At 51.0% G+C, this 15390-nt stretch overlaps 8 protein-coding genes across 8 annotated transcripts; 3 read left to right on the top strand and 5 right to left on the bottom strand.

Moving 5' to 3' along the window:
• Nucleotides 1–1830: 1830 nt before the first annotated feature.
• On the bottom strand, nucleotides 1831–2148 carry B0T23DRAFT_431017 (uncharacterized protein; the record flags this gene model as incomplete). Its single annotated transcript, XM_062840290.1, has 1 exon — nucleotides 1831–2148. One exon carries the CDS (start codon nucleotides 2146–2148, stop codon nucleotides 1831–1833), a length of 318 nt encoding a protein of 105 aa, XP_062691275.1.
• A 446-nt stretch (nucleotides 2149–2594) lies between these two features.
• On the bottom strand, nucleotides 2595–3113 carry B0T23DRAFT_398079 (uncharacterized protein; the record flags this gene model as incomplete). The annotated part of the gene is made up of 1 exon (XM_062838339.1): nucleotides 2595–3113. One exon carries the CDS (start codon nucleotides 3111–3113, stop codon nucleotides 2595–2597), a length of 519 nt encoding a protein of 172 aa, XP_062691274.1.
• Nucleotides 3114–4624: 1511 nt separating this feature from the next.
• Nucleotides 4625–5271, bottom strand: B0T23DRAFT_455556 (uncharacterized protein). The gene has a single exon (XM_062841244.1). It carries the CDS (start codon nucleotides 5180–5182, stop codon nucleotides 4688–4690), a length of 495 nt encoding a protein of 164 aa, XP_062691273.1. The 5' UTR covers nucleotides 5183–5271; the 3' UTR covers nucleotides 4625–4687.
• A 2702-nt stretch (nucleotides 5272–7973) lies between these two features.
• Nucleotides 7974–8504, bottom strand: B0T23DRAFT_431014 (uncharacterized protein; the record flags this gene model as incomplete). The annotated part of the gene is made up of 2 exons (XM_062840289.1): nucleotides 7974–8418; nucleotides 8491–8504. 2 exons carry the CDS (start codon nucleotides 8502–8504, stop codon nucleotides 7974–7976), a joined length of 459 nt encoding a protein of 152 aa, XP_062691272.1.
• Nucleotides 8505–8847: 343 nt separating this feature from the next.
• Nucleotides 8848–9252, top strand: B0T23DRAFT_431013 (uncharacterized protein; the record flags this gene model as incomplete). Its single annotated transcript, XM_062840288.1, has 1 exon — nucleotides 8848–9252. The coding sequence occupies one exon, from the start codon at nucleotides 8848–8850 to the stop codon at nucleotides 9250–9252; it is 405 nt and encodes a 134-aa protein (XP_062691271.1).
• A 728-nt stretch (nucleotides 9253–9980) lies between these two features.
• On the top strand, nucleotides 9981–10746 carry B0T23DRAFT_431012 (uncharacterized protein; the record flags this gene model as incomplete). The annotated part of the gene is made up of 2 exons (XM_062840287.1): nucleotides 9981–10369; nucleotides 10431–10746. 2 exons carry the CDS (start codon nucleotides 9981–9983, stop codon nucleotides 10744–10746), a joined length of 705 nt encoding a protein of 234 aa, XP_062691270.1.
• Nucleotides 10747–12540: 1794 nt separating this feature from the next.
• Nucleotides 12541–13212, top strand: B0T23DRAFT_431011 (uncharacterized protein; the record flags this gene model as incomplete). The annotated part of the gene is made up of 1 exon (XM_062840286.1): nucleotides 12541–13212. The coding sequence occupies one exon, from the start codon at nucleotides 12541–12543 to the stop codon at nucleotides 13210–13212; it is 672 nt and encodes a 223-aa protein (XP_062691269.1).
• Nucleotides 13213–13600: 388 nt separating this feature from the next.
• B0T23DRAFT_431010 (uncharacterized protein) lies at nucleotides 13601–14024 on the bottom strand (the record flags this gene model as incomplete). Its single annotated transcript, XM_062840285.1, has 2 exons — nucleotides 13601–13810; nucleotides 13878–14024. 2 exons carry the CDS (start codon nucleotides 14022–14024, stop codon nucleotides 13601–13603), a joined length of 357 nt encoding a protein of 118 aa, XP_062691268.1.
• Nucleotides 14025–15390: the final 1366 nt, after the last annotated feature.

The raw sequence follows: 15390 nt of genomic DNA, 5'->3' as shown, positions 1-15390 counted from the left end.
ATTCTTCATTGCCTTCGGTTCCTTGTTGAGGGTTCGTGGTGAGGAAGGAACTATTCTGAACATTGTCCACTGCCGCGCCTTTTCTACAGCTGGTTGCGTACGGCAAGCAAGGATCGACGAAAAGAAAGAAAAAAAAAAAGAAAAAAGCTATATGGTGCCCATGTCAGGCCTTAATGATCCCAAAATGAATTCCACACCTTGCAAAACAATATGGCAAATATGGGAACTCCAATAAAAAGCAACGAGCCGAGGCATGAAGAGATGATGACGACGGCTAGAATGCCAGGCGCGAGGCAGACTTTGCGTGGAGGGCACATAGGCTCAGTGCTGTTATCCATTTTCTCCACGTCGTCGGCAACGGTTTGGTGAGATACTAGGTTCGGCTGCTCGGCGTCTGTTTCTAAAGACATTTGGTGTCAGCTTGGGTCCTGGGGTCCTCATCTATCGGATTATTCGTGTTCTTCCATTTATTGCACGATATTACCATTGGATTAACAGGCGCAGAAGGCATTAACGATCCAGGAACAAGGGGGGGAAGACAACGATAGGATGACATATGAGGTGACACCGTACCTGGACTGTTGATTTCACGTCTTCCACGGCCACGTCCTGTCGGCAGGGAAAAGTCATCGCGATGATGGATAGTCGTGGCTGCTGGTATTCCAAGGCTCGAGTCGTCGCGGTCGATGGCTTGGCTTTCAGTACCGATATTCAAGGCAACGCAAATGCCAAAGAGCGCCGCTAGCAAGGCTCGAGAAAGCAGTTGCGCGCGCATCGTGTCGAGTGTGATAGAAGTAGTTTCTGGAGCTGTCTAACAAAAGAAGAGAAACGGACGCCCAGGCAGCCTAAATACCTTGGCAGAATTGAAAAACCGGTGAATAGGCGAGGTCCGTGAGTTGTATCATTGTCACACATTGTTTGCATACCTTGTGTTGGTCCAAAGTCACAACAATGAAAGCGAACAAACGTGGCTTCGCATCCTGGCCCTGCTTTGTTTCCATTCCTCCCTCACAGTTTTCGTCGTTTGCACCTCATGGAGGGCGGAAAAGTCAAAGAGACCCCGGCACCATCACTAGTCGTAGGTTTTGCAGAGGTAGTTTTGCTCCCGGCCTATGAAAGGAAGAAGGACAGGCGCGAAATGTGAACAAGTCCGGATGTCGGAACATGCCGATAAGCGACAGCGATAGCGCTTCTCTGGCCAATCAAGTGCCGCTATAACAATCAGAACCCCGCCGCCCTCTCAAGTCTTGACATGTCTGGTCATTCTTGTAATGCTCCTTGAACAACACTAAATCACGACAAAGTGAAAGAACAATTGGTAGCTCTAAGTAATAACCCAAATCGTGTATTTCGAGATGAACAGGCACTCAGTTGAAAGATTCGAGTTCTCCGTAAGCATTTTGGAATGATTGGTGTGATTTGACGAGGTCGGCAGATCTGTTAGCGACTCAGCTAAAACGGGGCGCAATAGCGCGTCTACACTAACAAATGTCCAATAGCATTTCCCCTCCCCAACCCAGCGCACATGCCACCTGCCCTGCCACCTGCCCATCCAACGTCGATGTCGTACCCTAATCAAGTCAGAACGGGCATTAGGGACATCGCACGATCGGATGTATCAATATTCTATGAAAACTTTTTCGCAATTCACATCGCTAACAGAATCGGGCATTCACATTATCTCTCAAAGCATCGCTAGCGCTATCTTAATACCTATCTTGGCCATTAATCTTCAACTATCACATCACCCATTTTGTCAGCTCTCCTCCTTCTCTCCTTCACTTCCAACTACTACCTCGCCTCTTATTCTCTCGAGTCCCTATGCCGGTTCTACCGGTAATATCTCCTCCTCCTTCTACTCATCTCATACTCCTCATCAGCCCGCGCCCGCGCCCTTCTCCTTCGCCGAAGCCCAACAAAGATGCCAATGACAAGAGCAACGCCAAACAGACCCAACAACGAGTATCCGACGACCTCACCAGTGTTGGGACCTTCACCCTTTCCACTCCCACTAAGTGGTGGGGAAATGGGCTGCTTGTGCTGAGGCTGCTCTTCTTGTCTTCTTCCCAGCTTTCCCATCTTGAGTGACGCAGCGCAAAGGCCAAGGAGAGTTGAGAAAAAGAGGAGGTGGAGCAGTCGAGGTGTCATTGCTGTCGATAAGGCTTTTTAGTATGTTGGACTGACAGTGCACGTTTTTGTTGCAATAGGGAAACGGGCAATGCTTCTACTTGTACCTTCAACTGCTTCTTCGAAGGGCCTTCCAGGCTCGTTCCTGGCCTCAGCATGCAAACTCGGTCTTATGCTTCATAGGTACCTGTAAAAGGTTTGTTTTCTCTTACATCTTTCAAGACGAAGGCCCTTTTTGAACAGTCCTTCTTGCTCACCTCGCATACGTATCAGATTCATTGCTAACGTGTCTGAGCAACTCGAAAAATCTCTCTAGGTGACCTTTCTTCAACAAACCCCTCACTTTCCGCCCTCGCCCGTTCGTCCCTCCCTTCAATTCTTACCTTACTTTCCCACCTCGTTAGCCCCTCTACTATGATTCCCTTACAGATGTGTTCCTACCTGTCCATCCACTGACCACCAACCACCTACCTCCTACCCCTTCTCCTCTGCCTCCTCATCTCATACTCGTCATCATCCTCCTCCTGCGCCTCCATCCTCGCCCTTCTCCCCTTGATCACACATACCACAAGTATAAGACCGATGATACCAGCGAACACGCCTCCAATGATGGCACCTATCTGGCCACCATTTCCACCGCCCCCACTATTACTATCACTTGGTGCCAGAGTTGGTAGCGGATCATGCGTCGGCTTGGGCTTTTCTGGTTGTTGTTGTCCTTCGGTCCCGGGTCCAGCTTCTGCTCCCCCAGATTCCGGTGCTCCTCCTGCTCCTGCTCCTGCTTGGGGCTGGCTATTTTGTCTCCTGGCCACATCGTGTATCGCGGTGGTGATGGGTTGATATACGGTTTGGGATATTGGCGTTTCAATGTTCGAGGCATTAGCGAGGGCTGGTTGGTCTCGAGCTGCTGGTGGTTTGATGATGGAGGCGGCTGAAGAGGCGACTAGTGAAGAGAAGACAAGAGAGAGGACAACTTGTGGCTTCATCGTGTCGGTGGCCCTGCGGCTTTGGTTAAAGGTCTCTGTAGATGGTTATCTGTTGTGAAGTTCCCCCAATGATGTAGTGATGGCGGACTTCATTGTGGTATTGCCCTTTGCGGAGGGCATTCCTTCTACTTGTACCTTCAACTGCTTTCTCAGATTACCTTGAGCACAGGTTTTCCCTGCGTTGGGGTCTAGAAGACAGAGTCGAGTGACCCAGCAGCTGAAACGGTGAACCGGCCTTGTATCATAGCTATTCCTCGCCTCAAGCGTTCTTCATACCTTACCGACGTTCAGTTGAGCCCAGGGTCTTTACACTTTTGTAGTGAGCAACGAGGCATACACAGCTGTTGGTGCTTCTGAATCCGAAATGCCCCTTTATTGAGTGGTGGCCAAGTCTCGTCAACGTTTGGTGCGACTAATAGGGTAATATCCGTTGGTCGTTCGACGGCAATGATCTTGTGGTTCCACTTACCCTGTAGAGGTATGTGATCAATTCCTACTTAAATTTGCCCCTCTGCTTCTAGTCATCTTGTAAGAGTTTCTGATAAACAATGCCCGTGTTCGAGGAACGATTGAAGCTCGGGCCCATCTCCGATGTCTCCAACGTTGTTCAACGCCGGGACAGAAACTGGTGATAGCGGCGGCTGGAAAGTTGATGTTCAGAACTCGACGGAACGGATTGGAGGACGCCGAAATATAAAGGTGGGGCTGGCAGGGAATGCACAGAAGCTGGCTGGCGCTAATGGAGTGGTACCTGCCGTATTGAGATACCTGACGCGATCTAATTGGTTCTAAACACAGAGAGTGAACCAATGACATTTTCTTTTGACCAGGATGATTTTTACTGCGAAGGAGGAGGGGGAAAATAAAAAATAAAAAATGGAACAAGAGGAAGAGGTCGAAGTTAGGTATCCAAGACGGAAACAAGGACAGCCTCAACATTGAATAGTAGCTTCATAGTAGTCATTCGCTTCTTATAGGTGAAGGGCCGACTTGTCCAAGAGGGTAACTTTATGCTCCCCATCTAATTATCTTCTTGCGGCACCTTCTACTCAATCGTGCTTTGCAAAACAGCCTCATTTTCGGAACAGATGGATTCCATGTCCAAGCACTAAACTCTCTATCATTCCTCTACCTCACTATGAATCGATGGTCATACCGATAGCAACCCCGGTAGCAGCGAGAATGATACCCATGGAAATGAATCCGAATATCTCCCATCTACTGTCCACGCGTTCGCTGCGCCGTGAAGGTGTTCCTGGCCCTCCCCCTCATGGCCACCTGTGGCATTGTCCATCCCCTTCTAGGTTTTCTTAATATCGCAAACATTGGCTTTCTTTGCCTCTCCACCTCCGGCAGTGCCGCCACCCATGACTGCCAAAACTCTCGTGAAGCGCGTCGGCTAACTCGAATCGCATGTCCCTATCGACCCAAGAGATCATTAGCCTCCATTGCTTAGGCAAATACGCGACCAGCAACACCCAAAAGGAAGTATCGTTATATGTTTGCTCACCATCGCCTCTTACACCCTTACCTTGGCAATGGAAACAGATGAACGCACTCTGCTCCGGTCCTGTCTAATCAACAACCGTTCCGTTGTGATAACAGACGCCAAACCAAACCATGATCCCTACAAAAGCAAGACAGCCGAGAACAATTCCGATGATTGCCCCAGGGTTGCCAGCCACGCCTCGTCGGTAAATGGCTTGGTGTCTCCCGTCGTCATTGCTCTCGGGCTTTTCGCTTCCCCTTGTGTCCGTGTTGGTGTTGCTACTTTCGTCATTCCTACGAGTGAATCCGCCCCAACTGCTGATCCCGTTGTCCTTGGTTGTTGGTACTTTGGGTGATTTTTTGGTATCGGAGGAAGTCCCTTCTGCCGGCGACGTGAAGGTGACAGCGTGGGGATGGACTGGAACTGTTGTTGGGTGGCTGATCGTAGTCGGAGTGCCGTCGGCTGAGTCGGAGAGCGCGGTGACGCTTCGCGGGACTCGCAGCCAGTTGGGAACGGCGAAAGCGGTAGAGATGCCGAAGAGGGCGGTGAGGACGAAACTAATGAGGATTTGTGACTTCATTGTTGGTTTTGGCGATGGCCACTTTCTGGGTTGATTCCTGCCTGAAATGCTTCTGATTCAACGAGGGTACGAATGTGCGAATCGTGCTGGTATCATTAGTCGATGGGCGATCGTTGTTATTGTACCTCGAATACCGTCTATGCAGATGCTTCGCGGACTTTTTTGCACGCGCTGTCCAGTGCGTCGATGTCGCAAGCCAAGGGCAGGTGACTTGCGAGTAGCCGCCAGAGTAAACGCCTGTCTTCTTGTCTTCTGCGATTGACGAACGGTAACCGAGCACTTGGCTTGTCGAGGAAATGCTCCGGGGAAACAGATAACAGCCGCTTTGCTAGCTCCGCCTCTAGCTCCCTTGCAGGCGTCCGATGTTGGCTCGTCCGGCCCGGCTTTGTTTCTCCATTGTTCGCTCATTCGCGACCAACGGCTTTGTTGCCTGTTGGCTTTCTAGAATTAGGCATCACTCCCCTGGGAGGCCAAAACACGAAATCCCGCGGATTTTGTATCTGCTGGTTCCGGCGTGGCTCATAAGGCACAGGACTAGCGGAGGTGACGACCGCGGCGGAGGAAGTTGATGCCCATGTAAAGCCGCGCGCGACAAACGCGTGTGGAGGCGTCTCGGGTCAGAGACGAGGAGTAGATGAACGAATGGAAAACTGCGTGCGGTTCGAGGTCAATCTGGACATTGGCTTGGAAATCTGATGATGGTAAAGGATGTTCGAGGAGAAAAGTCAACAATGCGGGGCAAAGAAACGAGGCAAGGACTGGCATGGGATTTTTGGGTGCTGATGGCGGGGTGTTACCGCATCGGGATACCAAGCCAACCATGATTGGCCAGTGGACCGTTATCGATAAACTCATGCTTGAGCCACTGTACTGGATCTCCAGAGCCATCAAATATTCACCAACACGCGCCCACTGTTTACAGCTCGTCATTTTTCATCCAAATCGGTTGTAGCCCGATATATTCAGTAGTTTATCAATCGCATCATATCTATACCATTCCTGAGACCTCTCCTCCCATTTCCCACCTACGTAACTAGCTTCCAGTCCGATTCCTTCTATGCTCCTTGTCATCCACACCATCTCACATCATGTCCCCCATCGATGTTCAGCCTCAGCACGCCTCTCGTCACTCCTCTCCCGGCCTTCCTGCCCATCCTTCCATGTACCACCCATCTCCATGAATCGATCAATGCCCCTGAAATTTGCGCCAACAGATACAGCCACCAATGAGAAACCCAACAGCGAGAATGGGGACAATAATGTAGATGATGGTCATGTTCGATCCCCCACCGTCCCGCCTATGAATGGTACCTGGTTCCTTCGTGTCATCTCTGGTAATTTTGGCTTTGGTAATGTGCTGAAAATGTGTACCTTGCGCTTCTCCTCGTTTGTTGATGCTGTCGGGGGAAACCTGTCCTGACGAGTCGACAGCAGATAGAGCGGTGCTAGCGGTTTTCACATCAGGGCTGATTGGGTCCGGAAAGTATATCGTCGTGCTTTTGGGACTCGCGTCGTTGCTGGGGCCGATCTTGGTCAACTCAGGTGTATCTCGCGAAATGGGGTTCCGATTGGGGAGCACCAAGGCCGCAGAGACGCCAAGAAGAACACCCAGTAGGAGTCGGAGGCGGAAAAGCAGTTGTGGATGCATTGTGGCCAAAGATTGGGGACGAGTGTTTTTTTGATTTGGGCTCGTTCTCCGTGAAACTCGTGTTTGGCGAGCTATCTGGTTGGTGTCCGTGAGAATGCGCGAAATTCGGGTTGTGGAAGATGGCTCAAGAGTTCGACGACGTCACAATGTGCTTGGGAGGCTCGGTACCACTGCTTCCAGTACGATGCTCTGTATCAGATTTTGTGTCAAATCTCCACGCCTTATACAGAAACTGGTTGACGATGTTGATTGCTGTAGCGTGAATCAGCTTCCCTTCTTGGGCGACTAACTTGCAAGGAGAACTGGAGATGTTGTGTCAAAGTGATGTTCTCCATCTTGCGTGATGCACGCCAAACAGTCAAATTATTTCTTAATGCGTGTATGAACGTCCCTCGCGCTTTGTTTGCGGTTTTTGGTCCTCTTTCATCCCGCAGACGCCGATGGCCTTTGTCCGCATTGTCCGGGTCGGTCTGCCGTTGGGGCGAACGAGCTGTTGGTTACTTGTTTTCGAAAACAAAGCAGCGGGCTGCAATGATTCGCGTTGCCGGTGTCGTGGGTTGGTGCCAAATTGAAAGTGAACACAATGGGAAAAGATGAGGATGTCGTAGTTTGGTCGTTTGAACTTTCCAACCGCTCGCCCATTGAAGGGTCATTGGTCTACATATCAGCTTGCTAACACACCCTCCACTAGTTTTGGCTCTACACATAGCTAGAGTTGTTAATATTGTGCTAGCACAACGCTGAAGCTAGTTCCTCCCTTGCGTCTGGGTCAAAGTTGGGTCGGGTGGCCTGCATCAGGCCGTAGTTCCCAATGCGCCGACGGACTATGGATTAACTTCCGTGTTCTTACTGTGAGTCTCAGGAAGGTTGAACTTAACTAACCGTTAGACAAGCTAACGAGTCCATGATCCAATTGTTGACAGAAAAAATTACCTTACAACCTTGCTACAAGCGAAAGAAAGTTTCCACGCCATGGTCGCTATCATAGGCCAGTGGACAATCGGCGATATCATCGTACTTGCTCTGATTGTTGCTTTCATCCTCGCTTTGGGGTACATTTTTGGACAAAAGGCCGCACGAAGGAGAATCCAGAACCAACAAGTAACACCGAACAACAACTCCAAACCCGGTTTGCTTTCCAGACTATGCGGGTGCTGTAAAGGCGAAGGTAACAGTGGAGATGGAGGTGATTTTGGAGCAAATACGGATACGATCACGAATGGGGACAATGGCGGTTTCAACCCAGGAGGCTGTGATGGCGGCGCTGGAGGACCTGCGGGAGGAACGACTGGTGGTTGTGATGGTGGTGGTGGTGGTGGTGGAGGTGGTGGCACTGGGGTGAGCACAAGCTAGATCTTCCTGCTTGGAGGTTATCCCCATGTGCGACGAGGAAACAAGGCGGGCAAAGTACAGATTCCCGGGTAATAAAATGATGTGTACGGCAATAAGTGCCAAGGCGTGTATCATCTGTATGCGAGGCTTGGAGCTGGAGAGTGGCGTGATGTGGTCTTTGCCGAATGTGTAATCATGAATCGGGGGATGAGAATCTGAAAGGGACAAACTTGTGCTGATGAACCGAGGTTTCGTCCTTGAGGGTGCGGTGGCTAATCCCCGTATCAAACATAACCTGGAGGGATTGATTCCCTTCTTGCAAGCCTACTGTTCCGCCGACATTTTTGTTGGGAGGCCTGACGCGCAAGAACGTCGAGTGCTATTTAACGGCCACGAATCGAAAACCTGGTGAAAAAATCTGGTGACAACACACTGGGACATTAATCTTGGGTTGGACATCCGGTCTCCAAATGAATGATACACCCAAGGAAAAAAACGAACGAGTACTCACGTCGAATAGAGAGGTCCCAAATATAACTTCGGGTAGCCAAGCAAAGATTTGGAGTATGTCGTTTCTTCCCACTCTCCCTCTACCGTAGAATCAGCAAGCAGTTCTTGCACTTTTCTCACCTTTGCACTTTCCTTTTCACGCACCATTTCATTCTCAGCTTGGCATTCCATAAAAATGCATCTCCAAATCTTCCTCCAAGTTCTGCTCCTAGTCGCCCTCTCCGCTCCTGCCTCCACCATCCCCTCTTCTTATCCCTCCACCCCAACTTCAATTGACAAGCCGAACCTCAACCCCCGTCTCTCCTGGGACGACATCGTCAACGGCGCCAAGAGTTTGTACTCGCAAGCCATGGCCACCCCTACAAGCACCACCATCGAGGTCCCCTCAAGCACCTCAAGCACCTCGCCAACGGCAGCAACCCATGAAGATCAGGGGGAGAGCGATGAGTACGATAACAACGATGATAATACCCAATTCAAGGGTAGCAACGGCTTGAAAAATAGGAGTAATATCTTGGAGCGGCGGGGATTGTTAGCGGGAGCCGGGTTTGGGTTGGTTGTTTTGGGGTTGTATGGCTGATCAAGGCATCCACAGGAGGATTAAATGCATTGGTTGAGGTTATTCGTGAGTTGTGTGCGGGGATGAGATTGATTGTATGGTGAAGAGTTTGGGAATTAGACATGGTGGGACCTGGGTTGGGGGATGGATCATGGTGTTAGTGTTCGAGTATCTTAGAAGGAGGGACGAATGGCGAGGAGGGAAAAACTGATTTACCTTTCCGTCTATGTTCCAATTATCGCCGAGGTAGTGTTCTGCAACGAAGATCAGCGCAGCAGCGCGTATTTGCGGCTCGTTGGAGGTTGGTCGTGGACAATAAGCTTTGTTGGTGAAAGGCGGTGGTCTATGGGACCCAGCGTCAGCCATGGCATCAGTGTGAAGCTTTCAGAGGAGCCCCCGTTGGTTCGATAAACGGTTGAATGGATAGCCGAAAATAGCATATGAAGCACCAACCAGCCCTGATGGTTCAATGACTGGGAGGTCAGGACGACTTGTGTCGAGAAGGTTAATACGTTGCGGCGCTAGAAGTGAAGGAATCTCCTGACATTCCAAAATATTGTCCAACTTGTTATCCTCTTTCAAATTTCACATTTCGTATACTTTCGCCGCGCGCTTAGCCCGTGCTCCTGAATGTTCCTGCGCGAGTGTTAGCATTGGTGCCAGTCTCCATTCAACAGTCTTAGTCCAGCCATGTTATAAGCAGGAGTGCACACCTCAGAAGGGGTTTGTCTCGAGAGCTGCATAAAATCATGCCTCAAGTCCTTGCCTTCTGTAGAACAGCAGATTTTACCCAGCAAGGGAAGAACGCAATCGTTTCAGCCCCTGACAAACCATCGGAAAACATCCCATCGACACCTGGCAATGCGCTTCGTTCTTCTCCTCTCCTTGATGGCATCTGGCCTTCCTGGCCTGCCTTTTGGCGCCGCCGCTCCGCTTTTATTCACCAGCTCCTTGAGCCTGAAGGAGCGCACCTCGAAATCCCTGCACCCGAAACAAGAGTTCCCAAGCACGACCTCAAGTCTAATGTCAAGAACCATGGTTCATGCTCCATCTTCCAAAAGCCCTCCCACAGCTCCATTGCCGAACACGGTCAAGAGATCAAAGGATACGCCCCGCCCGACAAGAAGACAGCAAAAAGGTTCAGCCGTCGAAGCGAAATCTCCGATCGCGCCAGATGAAGAGCCAAGGGCATGGTACAGCCTCAGCAGCCGAAGTGCTGATGTCGACAATGTCGATTCCCACTTGACCATACGCGCCACCGCTCCCGATTCAGCCAAGGACCCTGACTACAACAAAAAGAACGGGTACTGGGTACCTATAGAACCCGTGTATTATGTCCTTATGGGTATGGGTATCGTTCTTGCTATACACCTTGTCTATCTCCTTGTGCGGTGTCTTGTCGGTGGGAAGGATACTGTCAAGTATCTGAGAACGTGGCAGGGGACGGTAAAGAAGCATTGGGCAAGAAAGGCTGAGAGGAGGACGGCGAAGAATGAAGTGGTGGCTCCAGCTTAAGGCGCAGAGGATCAAGCGGTGCAGGACATGCGTGGGTTTTCAATTGGATATGGTTTGTTTGTCGTTTAACGGGGGATATGGATCATCTGGTATGATTGCCACCGGGCTGAGTCTCGTCTGAGGCTAGTGGTGTTGGATCTTGAAGTAGTGACGTATACAACGCGGTCTTGGTAGAGAATGAAGATTGGCAAGACGTACACATGTGACCTGCAGCCCGGTGCCAGAGCCAGAGTTTGATAACAGAACCGCTGTCGGGAACGGCCCAAGGAGCGACGGAGGGCACTGCGCATAGGGGACCTTCAACCGGTGGAATTGAACATGGACATCTGGATTGCCGTCGGGGTGTCCTGCGCCGTCTTTGTTCTGCTAGGCGCTGGCGGGCTGCTAGCGACACAGAGCGCGAAGCCGTCGTGGGAGGGTCAATAATGGAGTTGAATTAACGGCCGATCCATGGAGGGGATTTTGATGGATTGAGAAGAACTTATAGACCCAAGGAGGCCAAGGTAGGTAGACGAGACTCGCGGAGATGACTTTGGAGGAAAGGGTGGGAGACGTGGCAGGCATGACAGGCAACAAAAGCTGCATGAAGAAGAGAAGAGGCGTCAATGGCGGGAGAAGCGCACTGAATCCCGACTCCGGGCCGGTGAAAGTCCGTGCCCTGGGCACATTGCCGCACTTCTTTCCTTGGGAATTTCTTCTTTTCGACTTTTCCGTTCTGATCTCGATATCACGCACTTTGTCACCTTTTTCAGTCTTGGACAGAAGATGAAATACCGTCCACCATCCGATCGCATTTCGCCACCTCGACCGTCTCGACGGGATGGACGATTCTTCAGCTTTACGGACCACTGTCCCACCATTCGTCTTTACGCCACTGCTGCCACTTGGCCGGATCACGAGATCTTGTCCAACCAAAACATTGGGGCATGAAAGAGCTGAGGTCTCGACCCGGCAGGCTGTGAAGCCACACCAAGCTTATTGGTTCGCTGCAAGGCAACCAGCCCTCTGCCGTCAATACCACGCACCTATTCGGACTGCCACATTCTCAGCCTGCTACATAGACACTCCAAAGTCTTCATCCAACGCGGTGCTAAATCAAGCAAGAGCTGTAGATCGTGGCCAAGACATGGAGCCTAGAGCCATGGACTATCACGCCCACAGCTGTGCCCGGCGTTACACAGCATCTCCAACTCGGATCGAGTAAGACAGGCCTAGACTTCCAAGGTTCCTTGAGATTTATACTAGTACTCCGCTCTCCTGCCCCCCTCTTCACTTATCATCCCTTTGAACCCTGCAGACCAGACTCTTCTGTCCCAAGCAATCAACCTTTCACAACAAGGACATCACAATGGCTTTGACAACAACATTCAGAACTAGCCTGCAGCTTGTCGTTTACCTGGGCTTGGTGTGGGCATGTGGAATGGTTACCCTGAGCACAGCTTCCACCACTACTTTCGCCGACAATTACGAAGGCATATTTAGCCCTATTGATGGGACTAGTGAGTGTAGTTCACCAAAACCCCGGCTGTCTTTTCTAACCATGTCAACTTAGAATCTCCGGTAACGTGTCCTTCCACCGCCATCTTCAGAACCTGGAGTACATTGGCGGCATGTTGCTGGCCAGAGCAGCCAAATTGCTACTTCGTCACCAGGTGCGATGGCGGTACCATGTATGAATTCTACGGGAGTTCTTGGACCTGGTACGTCTTGTCTGGTTGTTGCTTGTAAACGATGTGAGCCGCTGATCCAACGCGTCAATGATGAAGTGATCAAACCTACCCAAATTGCTACACCATGACCATATATGATCGTTTCCCCTCGCATAACCAAAGTTGGATAGAGATAAATTGTGCTACAAGATGGTCCGCCTACACCATATACCGCGAGTTCGAAGACTCGACAACTTCAACGAGCACGACACCAACTCCCACACCATCCGCGTCAACGTCGGAGCCATCTCTCACGTCGGCTGTTACCACTCCCACCGCCAGCACACCGATTCCAGTCTCCACCGCCCCCATAGACCCGAACCCTTCGACGTCCAAAGCTTGGATTGCTGGTCCTGTCGCTGGAGGCATTGTCGCTTTGCTGTTGTTGGGCGCATTGTTCTTTGGGTGGCGCCGAAGGAAGAGTGGACAAGGGAGCAGCAACACGCCTTCAATGGCACAAACAGGAGCAACAGGGGGATATTTCCCTGAATACGTCGGCAGTCCCCATGAGAACAACCACACCTCACAACCACATGGCCCTTCCAGCCCTCCTGCTGCTCCATACCATCCTTCGAATGGTCCTCCACATTATAGTTCACACTCACCGGGACCACATGATGCTTTCAACACTTCTCCGTACAAATATCCTGCTTCCGGAACCTCCAATACGACGTCGTGGCAAGGATCACCGAGGCCAGTGTCTGAGCTAGACGCAACGGGAATGCAACATCAACATACTATCGCCGAGGCTCCATGAGTTGATTTTGTGGGAGCGAAAGCAATCAGGAACACTAATATGTGACGACGGCCCGCTAAGATACCATACATATCAATGCTATTGGGTGGTAGTCAGCATGTGGAAGACAGAAAAGGATGGCGGCCGGGCCTATTCGTCGATAAGAGCAAAGGCAGGAAATATAGAGGGTGAGATGAGCTTTATCGTTGCATGTTCTGCCTGTTGCGCAAACAAGCTCTCTTTTCAGTGACCGTCTCTTACGTCTGCGCCTCAAATGTCTTCCTTTACTCAACTCGAGAGGTGTGCCCCCCACTGATGTTTGAACGAGATGCGTTTACCACGACAACTAGCCCCTCTTCACCTTTTGACTGATTGCACCGCATAGGTGGCTTCCAAGCCTACCTCTACTCTACCTAGCTTGTACCTCCTGTGCCACCGTTGCCTCCTCCTCCTGCCCCGTTATCACCACCACGACCACCATTACCGTGCCCACTTTCTCCATGCCCTCCTCCGACATGTCCTCCAGCATGCCCGCCTCCTTGTTGTCCTCCACTGTCTCCTCCTCCTTGCGCGTGGCTTTGACCCCCATCGTTCGAATCGACTGGGACCAGTTCGACGACTGTTGGGTGGTCGTCACGTCCCTCGCTCCCAGCATCACGTAAAGTTTCACCACGCTGAGCCTCGACCTCAACACCATCCCTTTCTTGTTGCTTTCTCCTCTTGTCCCTTCTCCTTCCCCACCATATCCTGAAGCCGAAGCAGAGGGCGAAGATGAGGACCACGCCCAGACTGAGCGCGATCACTTCGCCGATGTTCCACGAGCTGTTGCTCATTGGAGATGGAGGCTTTTGGTGTGTGCTGACTTGCTGTTTTTGTTTTTGTTGACTTTTTTCCGCTCTGGGGATGCCGTTGCTTTTCTTCAGCTCCACTGCATTGTTAAGAGTCAAACCTCCAGTCCAGTACTCAAGAAGGGAGCTAACGTACCTGTACCGGGAGTTCTCTTAGATCGATCTCATCACTGGGGCATTGATTATCATTTTCATAACTCGGGACTAGATCATGACAAGGCGCCCCTAGTCACGGACATTTCCCCAACTGATGGGATCTTGCTCCTATATAGAACGCCTTTGGTATGGGGAAATGAACAGGCCATTATGGGTGGTCCACAGACAGCGGCCACCCTGGGACAGACGGGTAGCGGTTGGACAAGTGTCGCAAGACTTTCTCCAAGACTCGAATGTCCTTCATGGTAGGGTCGTACTCGCGTTGCCCAAACCATGTCAACCGTTGCGTGGAACGTAGGACGGACTTGTTTCAGGCGGGATGCCAGCGCATTTGGGTGATGGAAGGGGAAAGCTTCGAAGCACACAGTGGGAAAGACGTGAAGACCTCTTCGCTCCGATTGAATCGTGTTACTCTGTCTTCTAAATTCTCGGTCTACCCCCTTTCTTCGTTGGTTCGGGGATTCAACAATTCTTTTGTCCAGCGCACATGAGACATTATATCGGAGAAAAAAAGGATCGGTATTCGCGGTGTTGAAATTCCCCTGCGTAGTTCACGGCGCTCTTCATGTTTTTTCAACTTCACCTCACTCAACCTCAAAAAGCGGTGACGGTGATCGCAACTCCACAGCTTTTTCTTCTGATGGTAACTCAACCACAGGCCTAGAGGTGGCTGACCACGGCCACGGCAGTTCATAAACTTCGTCGGACTTGCGAGATTGCACTGGAGCTTCATGGTTGTACTCAGTTGAGACATCAGATGCCTCAATATGCTTCTTTGCTCTTTTTTGATTCCACCAGAAGATCAGAGCGCCGATGACTAAAAAGGCTACCACGGGACCGGCGGCGGCGGCTGCTATCCACGCTTTTGAACCTGGAGATGATGATTTTGTGGAGTTGGAGTTATCAGTCGGCTGTGCTGTGATGCTACCCCGGAGATGGATAATCCGGGGCTTGCTGTTTTTGCTGGGCCGTCGCTAGAGGTGCCATCTTGAGCGAAGTCGTTGTCGTGGAAGCCGATGGGATGTAAAAGTTGCGGTAAAGTGTAAAATGGCGATCGCCAGTGACGTCTGAGCACCCGTAACTGATCCAACTGTTGGTTGCTGAGGGATAGCTTTCGTACATGGTTGTGCGTTCCATCCTGTGGTGGGAGATGGGATTGATGTTAGTCACTTTGCGTCGTTGCAGGCCCAGTCCA

The sequence above is a fragment of the Neurospora hispaniola genome (genome assembly GCF_033458365.1).
Source record: "Neurospora hispaniola strain FGSC 10403 chromosome Unknown B0T23scaffold_6, whole genome shotgun sequence".
Lineage (NCBI taxonomy): Eukaryota > Fungi > Ascomycota > Sordariomycetes > Sordariales > Sordariaceae > Neurospora > Neurospora hispaniola.
This window is presented reverse-complemented; position numbering and strand designations above follow the sequence as displayed.